At 46.0% G+C, this 11,382-nt stretch overlaps 1 protein-coding gene across 1 annotated transcript; it reads right to left on the bottom strand.

The window, feature by feature from the left end:
* Positions 1-4,761: 4,761 nt before the first annotated feature.
* LOC123054822 (molybdopterin biosynthesis protein CNX1) lies at positions 4,762-10,091 on the bottom strand. Its single transcript, XM_044478674.1, has 13 exons — positions 9,841-10,091; positions 9,642-9,768; positions 9,397-9,527; positions 8,708-8,809; positions 8,443-8,526; positions 8,121-8,348; positions 7,731-7,918; positions 7,548-7,652; positions 7,148-7,471; positions 5,865-6,022; positions 5,663-5,769; positions 5,401-5,457; positions 4,762-5,321 (listed from the first exon to the last, which is right to left on the bottom strand). Exons 1-13 carry the CDS (start codon positions 9,997-9,999, stop codon positions 5,112-5,114), a joined length of 1,980 nt encoding a protein of 659 aa, XP_044334609.1. The 5' UTR covers positions 10,000-10,091; the 3' UTR covers positions 4,762-5,111.
* Positions 10,092-11,382: the final 1,291 nt, after the last annotated feature.

Below are 11,382 nucleotides of genomic sequence, written 5' to 3' on the forward strand. Positions count from 1 at the left end.
TGGCAGATGGATATCAAAACCGCATTCCTTAATGGATTTGTTAAAAGAGAGTTGTATATGATACAACCAGAAGGTTTTGTCGATCCTAAAGGTGCTAACAAAGTGTGCAAGCTCCAGCGATCCATCTATGGACTGGTGCAAGCATCTCGGAGTTGGAATATACGCTTTGATGAGTTGATCAAAGCATATAGTTTTATACAGACTTGCGGTGAAGCCTGTATTTACAAGAAAGTGAGTGGGAGCACTACAACATTTCTGATAAGTATATGTGAATGACATATTGTTGATCGGAAATGATGTAGAATTTTCTGGAAAGCATAAAGGAGTTTTTGAAAGGAGTTTTTCAAAAGAAAGGCCTCGGTAAAAGCTACTTACATATTGGGCATCAAGATCTATAGAGATAGATCAAGACGCTTGATAATTTTTTCAATGAGTACATACCTTGATAAGATTTTGAAGGAGTTCAAAATGGATCAGTCAAAGAAGGAGTTCTTGCCTGAATTGTAAGGTATGAAGTTGAGTAAGACTCAAAATCCGACCACGACAGAAGATAGAGAGAGAATGAAAGTCATTCCCTATGCCTCAACCGTAGGTTCTATAAAGTATGCCATGCTGTATACCAGACCTATTGTGTACCTCGCCATGAGTTTGGCAAAGGGGTACAATAGTGATCCAGGAGTATATCACTGGACAGCGGTCAAAATTATCCTTAGAGGACTAAGGAAATATTTCTCAGTTATGGAGGTGATAAAGAGTTCATCGTAAAGAGTTACGCGATGCAAGCTTTGACACTGATCTGGATGACTCTGAGTCTCGATCTAGATACATATTGGAAGTGGGAGCAATTAGCTAGAGTAGCTCCGTGCAGAGCATTATAGACATAGAAAATTTGCAAAATCCATACGGCTCTGAATGTGACAGACCCATTGACTAAACTTCTCTCACAAAGCAAAACATGATCACACTTTGGGTGTTAATCACATAGCGATGTGAACTAGATTATTGACTCTAGTAAACCCTTTGGTTATTAGTCACATGGCGATGTGAACTAATCACATGGTGATGTGAACTATTGGTGTTAAATCACATGGCTATGTGAACTAGATTATTGACTCTAGTGCAAGTGGGAGACTGAAGGAAATATGCCCTAGAGGCAATAATAAAGTTGTTATTTATATTTCCTTATATCATGATAAATGTTTATTATTCATGCTAGAATTGTATTAATCGTAACCTTAGTACATGTGTGAATACATAGACAAAACAGAGTGTCCCTAGTATGCCTCTACTTGACTAGCACGTTAATCAAAGATGGTTATCTCCTGACCATAGACATGTGTTGTCATTTGATGAACGGGGTCACATCATTAGAGAATGATGTGATGGACAAGACCCATCCGTTAGCTTAGCATTATGATCGTTGAGTTTTATTGCTATTGCTTTCTTCATGACTTATACATGTTCCTCAGACTATGACATTATGCAACTCCCGAATACCGGAGGAACACCTTGTGTGCTATCAAACGTCACAACGTAACTGGGTGATTATAAAGATGCTCTACAGGTGTCTCCGAAGGTGTTTGTTGAATTGGCATACATCGAGATTAGGATTTGTCACTCCGTGTATCAGAGAGGTATCTCTGGGCCCTCTCGGTAATGCACATCACTATAAGCCTTGCAAGCAATGTGACTAATGAGTTAGTTACAGGATGATGCATTACGGAACGAGTAAAGAGACTTGCCGGTAACGAGATTGAACTAGGTATGATGATACCGACGATCGAATCTCGGGCAAGTAACATACCGATGACAAAGGGAACAACGTATGTTGTTATGCGGTTTGACCGATAAAGATCTTCATAGAATATGTAGGAACCAATATGAGCATGCAGGTTCCGCTATTGGTTATTGACCGGAAGTGAGTCTCGGTCATGTCTACATAGTTCTCGAACCCGTAGGGTCCGCACGCTTAACGTTCGATGACGATCGGTATTATGAGTTTATGTGTTTTGATGTACCGAAGGTAGTTTGGAGTCCCGGATGTGATCATGGACATGAAGAGGAGTCTCGAAATGGTCGAGACATGAAGATTAATATATTGGAAGGTTATGTTTGGACACCGGAAAGGTTTCGGATGAGTTCGGGCATATACCGGAGTACCGGGGGGTTACCGGAACCCCCCGGGGGCCAAATGGGCCTACATGGGCTTTAGTGGGAGAGAGAGGAGGCGGCCAAGAGGTGGGGGCGCGCCCCCCAAGCCCAATCCGAATTGGGAAGGGGGCCGGCCCCCCTTTCCTTCCTCTCCTCTTCCCCTCCCCCCCCCCCTCCTATTAGGACTAGGAAAGGGGGGAAACATACACCTAGTAGGAGTAGGAATCCCCCCTTGGGGCGCACCATGAAGGGCCGGCCGGCCCCCTCCTCCCCTCCTTTATATACGGGGGAGGGGGGCACCCCATAGACACACAAGTTAATCTTTAGCCATGTGCGGTGCCCCCTCTCCATAGTTTTCCACCTCGGTCATATTGTCGTAGTGCTTAGGCGAAGCCCTGCGTCGGTAACTTCATCATCACCGTCACCACGCCGTCGTGCTGGCGAAACTCTCCCTCGGCCTCAGGTGGATCTAGAGTTCGAGGGACGTCACCGAGCTGAACGTGTGCAGCTCGCGGAGGTGCCGTGCGTTCGGTACTTGATCGGTTGGATCGCGAAGACGTTCGACTACATCAACTGCGTTACTAAACGCTTCTGCTTTTGGTCTACGAGGGTACGTGGACACACTCTCCCCGCTCGTTGCTATGCTTCTCCTAGATAGATCTTGTGTGATCGTAGGAAGTTTTTTGAAATACTACGTTCCCCTACACTTGCAACATGATTTCTCCCGTGACCTCAAGAACAAAAGTAACTACTCACAAATAATAATCATGCTCAAGATCAGAGGGGTATTAAATAGCATATTGGATCTGAACATATAATCTTTCACCAAATAAACCATATAGTAATCAACTAAAAGATGTAATCAACGCTACTAGTCACCCACAAGCACCAATCTATAATTCCGGTAACAAGATTGAACACAAGAGATGAAGTAGGGTTTGAGATGAGATGGTGCTATTGAAGATGTTGATGGAGATAGCCCTCCCCAAGATGGGAGAGTTGTTGGTGATGATGATGACGATGATTTCCCCCTCCGGGAGGGAAGTTCCCCCGGCGGAATCGCTCCGCCGGAGGGCAAAAGTGCTCCTGCCCAAGTTCCGCCTCGAGACGGTGGCGCTCCGTCCCGAAAGTTCTCTCCTTATTTTTTCAGGTCAAAATGACCTATATACCAGAAGATGGGCACCAGAGGTGGGCCTGGGTGAGCACAACCCACCAGGGCGTGCTTGGGCTCCCTGGCGCGCCCAGGTGGGTTGTACCCACCTGGTGGGCCCCCTCTGGTAGTTATTTGCTCCAATATTCCTCAAATATTTCATAAAAATTCCTCATGAAGTTTCAGCTTGTTTGGAGTTGTGCAGAATAGGTGGCCTGACGTAGCTTTTCCAGGTCCAGATTTCCAGCTGCCGGAATTCTCTCTCTTTGTGTATACCTTGCATATTATGAGAGAAAAGGCATTAGAATTACTTCAAAAAGCATTATTATGGATAAAAACATCATAAATAACAGTAAGAAAACATGATGCAAAATGGGCGTATCACGGAGAAGCCGGAGGACAGCCCGCGGCGGAGGAGCGCCTGCCTGCTGTCGTACTCTTCCGTTTCGTGGCGGAGGAGCGACAGCGAGAGCCCTTGGTTTGTGTACCTACTAGCAGCCCTTTTTTGACTTTTCCACTATCAACCCCAAAAAACCCAACTATGCCTTACGTACCGTCGGCGGTGACGCACCGCCTCCGCTCGGGGTCGTCGCCCTGCCGGCGCCATGGCCCGCCGACCACATTCCGCGCCACATCGAGGGGGATTGAAGCCGCCGGCGGCGAGAAATCGAGAGGAGGATTTGGGAATTGCGGCGGCGCACGGATAGGGTTCCGACCCGTATTCCGGCCGCAAACCCTTAGATATACTGCGTGTGGGGAGGGGCGTTTGCGGGCCACCGTAAAAACATTTACATGCCGGGCGACTATACGAACTCTGGTCTGACCCAAAAAACGGGTCAAACCTGTATAGTCGCCGGATTTTTACAGGCCGTCCCGTTCTGCTAGAGATGCTCTAAGCCGAGTGATGTCCTCACATTGCTCGGCTGCTGCGTCACCGAGCGGGCTAGACGCCGAGTGCCTCGCCCCTAGCTTATGCAACTATCAGGGAGATAGGGACTACCAGTGGGCAGTTGGCTACCATGTGGTAACTGTAAACCGAGTGCCGATCTTGTGACACTCGGCTTACCATGCACCTCCAATGCCATTTGGTCATGCGGTACTCGGCTTACTTATCACAATGTTTTTGTTTTGTTTTCTCAGTGTGCAAAACTAACAGGCGGAAAGGGGAAAAAGTAAAGTCTAAGCAACATAGGCACGAAAAGGAAATCCTTCCCTTCGCCGCGAACCCGATCGATGGATGGACCTAGATATACCCTCCCTAAGCTGCACTCGTTCCTCTTTCCAATCCAATTGTTCGCGATCGCGATTCTGCTGCACGGCGGCTCGACAGTTTGGCGAATCGCTTCAGGCAGACGCACGGATCCACGACAGCGCCATCAGAGCTCCCATGTAATTTGAAAGTTTGCCTTCTTTTCTTACCCTTCTGTACAGCTATTGATGATAAACTAGTTTTCATTTTGTGAAAGATCAATGTTTTTGGTTGGTTCTATGTATCTGAAAATTACATTGTTTTCTGAACAAGTGTACTGCACTTTATTTCCATGGATCACTACATCACTACGTTACAGTGTAATACAGGCAATATGAGAACTGTCATTGTGAGAGAATAGGCTGATAGATAGAAGAGCAGAAAGAAACTCTCGCTGCTTTATTGGTAGCACATACACACGGGTCCTCAAATGTCAAGAGTCACGAAATAGCCATAACGAGAAAAACCGAAACCATCGCCGCTTCAGCTTGAAACTGGATGCAGCAGGATCACGAAAGAAGGTTCCCCAGGAGTGTTCCACCACCTGTGGATGAGCGCCGATCAGGGGTCGCATGAGCAGCCACCACCCGATGATGCAGCTCTGAAACTGCGCTCCCACTGGTCGACTGGTGCGGCTTCAGCGTGAGGTATGTGTCGGGGGTTCTTCTCCCTCTTGTCACCCTTCAGCTGCTTCATGGCATGCTTCAGCGCTGGGAGAAGAGCCTCCATGCACTCCGCGACAGCATTCGGGTTGCCGGGCATGTTGATGATCTGGAAAAAAAGAACTCTTGTGAGCGTTTCAAAACCTACAAGTTTGAAATTCGAAGCATTCTTTGGTTTCAGGACATACAAGTGTCGATCCTCTTATCCCACACGCCGCTCGGGATAGCATCGCAAATGGTGTCACCTGTACCGAACAGAAAAGTGCAAACACCGTCAGTACAGAACAAAAGGATCTGAATCCTGTCAAGTTTAAGACACTAAACATATTTGGGGAAAGTTGTTTTTTATGTGATCTATATACGGTTAGCAGTTAGATGTGATCTATGGAAATAGTCAGCAAGTGAATTGATATGTTAAACCAAAGAGGCTGTAACAAACGTTGTCATCACCTTCAAACTCTCCTGAATCATAACAAACGCAAGGCCAGGTGCTTCTTTCTCTATTACAGATTTAGTTGCTTCTGGAGTAACATCTCTAGGTGTGAAGCCAGTGCCACCTGCATGTACGTTGTTACCAGGAAGTAGAAGCTAGTGTGAGTAGGAATCTTGAGATCATGTCACCTAAGCGATTTCTTCAAAATAAAATTTTCACCTAAGGTCAAGATGAGGTTAACACGGTCAATATCACTCCACTTCACCAGAATCTCCTTAATTTTGTCCACTTCATCTGGAACCACAGCAGTAGCAACAACAAATGCTCCCCCCAATTTCTCTGATGAAGAGTTCACTACAGATACAGCTCTTGGGCCACTACAGATGGGATGATAAGAGAGACGAAATAACAATGACATAAGTTACTTTTCATGGAAGCATGATTCACATCACGAAGAATAAACAGAAGTTATGATTAATCCGCAATTTTGAGGCCAAGAAAGGATAATAACTTTGTGAAATGTGGAGTCCTTACTGAAATGCATCACCATCTTATGTGAAGAATCATCAGTAAATCGACTCTTCTATTTTGCATCAAGAGTGACCCACTTGCAACTCGAGGCAAAGAGGTGTATCAGGATGCACGTACTTTGCAAAGAGTACAAATTTTGAGGCCTAGGTACGATAATAAATTTGAAAAATCTGGAGTCCTTACTCCTTACTGAGACACATCACCATCTTATGTGAAGAATCATCAGTGAAATTGACTCTTTAATTTTGTATCAAGAGTGACCCATTTGCAACTCGAGGCAAAGAGGTGTATCAGGATGCACGTACTTTGCAAAGAGTAAAAATTTTGAGGCCTAGGTACAATAACAAATTTGTAAAATGTGGAGTCCTTACTGATACAAATCACCATCCTATGTGAAGAATCGTCAGTAAAATTGACTCTTTCATTTTGCATCAAGAGTGACCCATTTGCAACTCGAGGCAAAGAGGTGTATCAGGATGCATGTACTTTGCAAAGAGTAGAAATTTTGAGGCCTAGGTACGAAAACAAATTTGTAAAATGTGGAGTCCTTACTGATACAAATCACCATCTTATGTGAAGAATCATCAGTAAAATTGACTCTTCAATTTTGCATCAAGAGTGACCCATTTGCAACTCGAGGCAAAGAGGTGTATCAGGATGCACGTACTTTGCAAAGATAACACATTTTGAGGCCTAGGTGCGATAATAAATTTGTGAAATGTGGAGTCCTTACTGAGACGCACCACCATCTTATGTGAATATGCAAAGAATAGACAGTAATTTGACTCATTTTATTTTGCATAAAGAGTGACCCATTTGCAGCTCGAGCCAAAGAGGTGTATCAGGATGCGTGTACTTTGCAAGGAGTACCATACAGATTTATTCTTTTCAATGTCCGTTGAGAGTGGTAACCAAATCACAAACAACAGAAGTGAAGACTGAAGAAAAAGGTATTGCACTTAAGGAAATACCTCCTATCGGGGCCTCCTCCAGAAGAAACAGTGTCACTAACAGTCAGAATTGCTACTTTAACTTCGGCATTCTGAGAGGCAGCAACCTGTGGCGCATCCGCCGAAGCACTTTTTGCAGAAGAAACAATATGAGATGATATGGGGCTGGAAGCAGCAGGCAGCTTATCCAGAGGAGGGCTAGTTATATCAGAAATAAGTATTGCTTGGACGGATGCTCCAGCTGCCAATATCTGCCCGGATGATTGCACTTCCAGCAAGGCATTTGCAGACTTCATACTTAGAAGGCGGCTACTGGCTTGTTGGCCAGTGCTCTCAGCAACGTAACTGCCAACAATAAATTAACAGGTGTCATTATGGTGTAATGAAACATCAGGCAGCCATGGTAAAATATAACTCTTACCCTGGTCTACCAGATCCATCGTCAAGCACCCATCTGATCACTGCACGATGAAACTCCATACGATGTGGGTCTGCTCTTAGAGGATGTGATATACGCACATGCACTCTAAAAAAGTCTCATCAGTGGAAAATGAAGAACAAAATGATGAAAGAAAAAACTAATAATAAGCACAAGGAGAACTACCTTTGCAGATGAGGATTTGACCAACCAGAGACAAGTCGTATTGCAGGAACAACAAAGAGATTGAAGCAAACCATACAGCTCACTGGGTTTCCAGGCAAGCCAAAAGCAAGAGCTGTTTTGGATGGCTTTGTTGGGTCATTTGATGTGATCTCAGCAAATGTCAATGGCTTTCCTGGTTTCATCCGGATCTGCATGCACATACAGCAAACGATGAAAATCATTGGAGAAAAATGGAGAGATATAGCGGTGTCGAGTTTAAAAGGTATCTTCTGCAAACATAACTGCTTTCAATGGTTATCCAACAGCATACAGGAACATAATACAATCATAAGGCTGATGCTGCTTATCAACATCTTGGTACACAATACCCTATAAGGATTTCTAGGTTACCTTTTCGAAGTGAATTTTACCCATCTTTGCCAAGCAAGGTTTGACAAGATCTCTATCACCCATGGAAACACCACCAGAAGTAAGGATTATATCAGCATCAGAACGTAGAGCTGCATCCATATGCTCCATAAGACTTTCTTCAGTATCTTTTGCAATACCCAAGTCAACCACTTTACACTTCTGCTGAATAGCAGCAGCAAGTAGCATGGCCCGGTTAGAATCACGAATCTGAAAGTTTGAAGCAGAGAGGTCATGCATTTTGGTAAATATGGAATGCAAAGAAATGCGAAGGACGCAAACGTTGTGGAATAGTAGAAATAACCTGACCACGATTGAGAGTTGCAGTGGCTGGCTGAACTAACTCATCCCCTGTAGAAAATACAGCAATGGTTGGTCGACGGTATGCCTGCACATGCAAACACAGAATGCTGCATTAGAGCACTGCAAGTTTTACTCTCACATACTCCCTCCGTTCCAAAATAGATGACTCAACTTTGTACTAACTTTAGTACAAAGTTAGTATAAAGTTGGGTCATCTATTTTGGAACGGAGGGAGTACTTGGTAAAATTAATCATAAGATGCTCACCTTGACAGTAGTTACTCCCACTGTTGCAAGTAGCCCAATTTCTGCAGGACCTATGTTCTCACCAGATTTCAGCACTATATAATCTTTCTCTATGTCACATCCCTGGAAATTATATATTCAGATAACTAACACACCGGTTACCAAGAAAACTCACCACAGATGATTGTGGTCCATCTTTATAGAGAGAGCAGAAAGTTGTAGTGCTAGACAAATCCCTTATTGTGCACACACCATTTCATTGATCTTTTATTGCATTGAGTGTTCAGTACGAACAGTGGTGGCAATTGATATACATTTGTACACAACTAATCTCATGAGGCCATGACAAGATTATAAACAAGAATCTTGCTTCCAGTTAACAAGGCAAGAGATGGAACAACTACGCAAGCTGAATCTGGATGCAGTTAACATGGTAGCAGAGCGTGGACCATAGCTATCGATCAAATGCATAGCATCACAAATCAGAACCCATGGTTGCCCTCCAAAACACAGGAGAGCTCATTACAAATTTACAATAGAGATGAAACAGTAATAGTGTCAAACATGTAAACTGAATTTAGGCGCAGCGGACTCAGCTGCAGAGCATGGGCTATAGCAATCCATCAAATTCAGTCTCACAACCCGTGGTTAATCCCCATAAATCGAGAGAGAGCACATAAAACTAGCAAGCACTGACAAAATTGGCATACCACGCTGCGTATATCGTGCCCCTCGGGTACCCGCACCGAGATCCTGACCCTCTTCGACCCATCCGGCGCGGCGGCGACCTGCTCCGTGTCCTCCACCTGCACGACGGCATCCGCGCCGTCGGGAATCGGCCCTGCCCAACACAGCAACCACAGCCGCGTAGTCAGCTCACCGGAAAACGCACGCAGCACCGGAGATAGATAAATAGATAGGGAGTAGTAGTAGTAGTAGTAAGCCGCCGCCGCACCTCCGGTCGTGACGTACGCGACGGTGCCTGGCGTCACGACCACGCCGAGCGCGTCGTCGCCGGCCCTGGCCTCCGCGATGACCGGGTACTCCCCGGGCCCGTCGGCGGCCACCACGGCGTACCCGTCCTGCAGGGGACGGCCGTTATTCACCTCAGACGGAGCAGCGGGAGGGGGGTGGTTGACTCGACTGGGACTGACCTTGACGGATGCGCGGAAGGGGGGCAGGGGGTCGGGCGCGCGGACGTCCTCCGCGAGGACGAGGCCGAGCGCGTCGAGCAGCGGCACGGCCGACGGCGCGGCGCGGCAGGCCGCCGCGGCGGACAGCACCGCCGCCAGCGCCTCCTCCACCTGCAGCATTTTTTATTTTTTATTTTGCTCCCTCTCGGCTCTCTCCGGTTGCTCTGCCTCGACTGGGGGCGGCGGCTGGGCTTGGGTCGGGTGGGCAGTGGGCTGAGGCGCTGAGGTGAGGTGAGGGCCTCTCTATCGACACGCTCCACGGCGGCGACGTGCCACGTGTGGCGTGACGATAGCGTTTACTTTGAGTTGGCGGTGCCGTGCTGGACAGACGGGCCAGGCCGGCTTCCAGCTCGCGCTTGAGTATTCACCCGTCAAAGTCATGTCCGTCTTCCCTAAAAAAAAGTCATGTCCGTCTCGTTGGAATGCACTACGTGATTTTTTTTTTCAAGAATACACACAAGCATACGTATGCTCATGCCCAACTCCTGTGGGGGCATGTGAAGCTCGGTCTTGTGGTGGGATCGGCTACGGATCGACGCCGAGGCCGACGGACCTCAAATGCTTCCTCCTTCGATCGACTGGAAATCGGAGAAAACTCTACCATTGAAGTTTGAATCTCGGAACAGAGGTTCCACAGCTCAGGAAGGGGAGCTCTGGGGAATGGACCTGGGTTTTTCATTGAAGTTGAATGAAAGGTTATGCATTGAAGAAGTGTGAGTCGATCTTGAACCCTTGTGTTCATGCCCATGGACCCAATGTAGAACTTATCATGGAAACTACTCATAAAAATTATTATTTCTTTGGTACAAGCTCATCTTGTATCTATGAATTGATCCTTTGCAATCGTGGTTCCGACCAGATTGTTCTTCTTTGATCCCTTTTCCTCCTGCAAGTCATTTCACCTGTCCAACCTCTAATTTGATCTACCTTCAAGTATTGCCTCATGTTATCTTGAGGATATTGTGTCATTGCACTACCTCTTGTAAATTCTTAATTGAAGTGATACTCCGTCACATCATTCCTAGCATGATTGGCTACATCATTATTGTCCTAAATTTTAACTGTGCTACCTGGTCCTTCCCGGAGCATAATTTTTCAACGATGAGCTAAGCTTACGTCGCTCTTCTCCGTCTTATCATTTCGCCTTGAACAACAAGCTTGGTTTCGAGTTTGTGTCGTACCCGTGGTTCCAATAACCTTTCGCTCATCATTCCTTTGACTTGATGTCATCGTCGAACGATTACCTCTTCATGAAATCTCTCGACAAAGGTGTCGTGATCATCATTAACATTCTGAGCTCTTCCAGGATATCAATTGAATTCGTGATGAGAAATATCCTCCTTGCCCCTCGATGATTTGTGTTATCATCGACAACATTCTTGCTTTTCCCCCTACACAAACTTGTTCATATAATGTTGGAAATACATCCTTTCGACATGCCGATGGATTGCAGCTGAACCCATCGGCCACATCCTCGTCCTTTTCCTGATAAAATTGCATGAG

Source organism: Triticum aestivum, chromosome 2D (assembly GCF_018294505.1).
Source record: "Triticum aestivum cultivar Chinese Spring chromosome 2D, IWGSC CS RefSeq v2.1, whole genome shotgun sequence".
Taxonomy (NCBI): Eukaryota; Viridiplantae; Streptophyta; class Magnoliopsida; order Poales; family Poaceae; genus Triticum; species Triticum aestivum.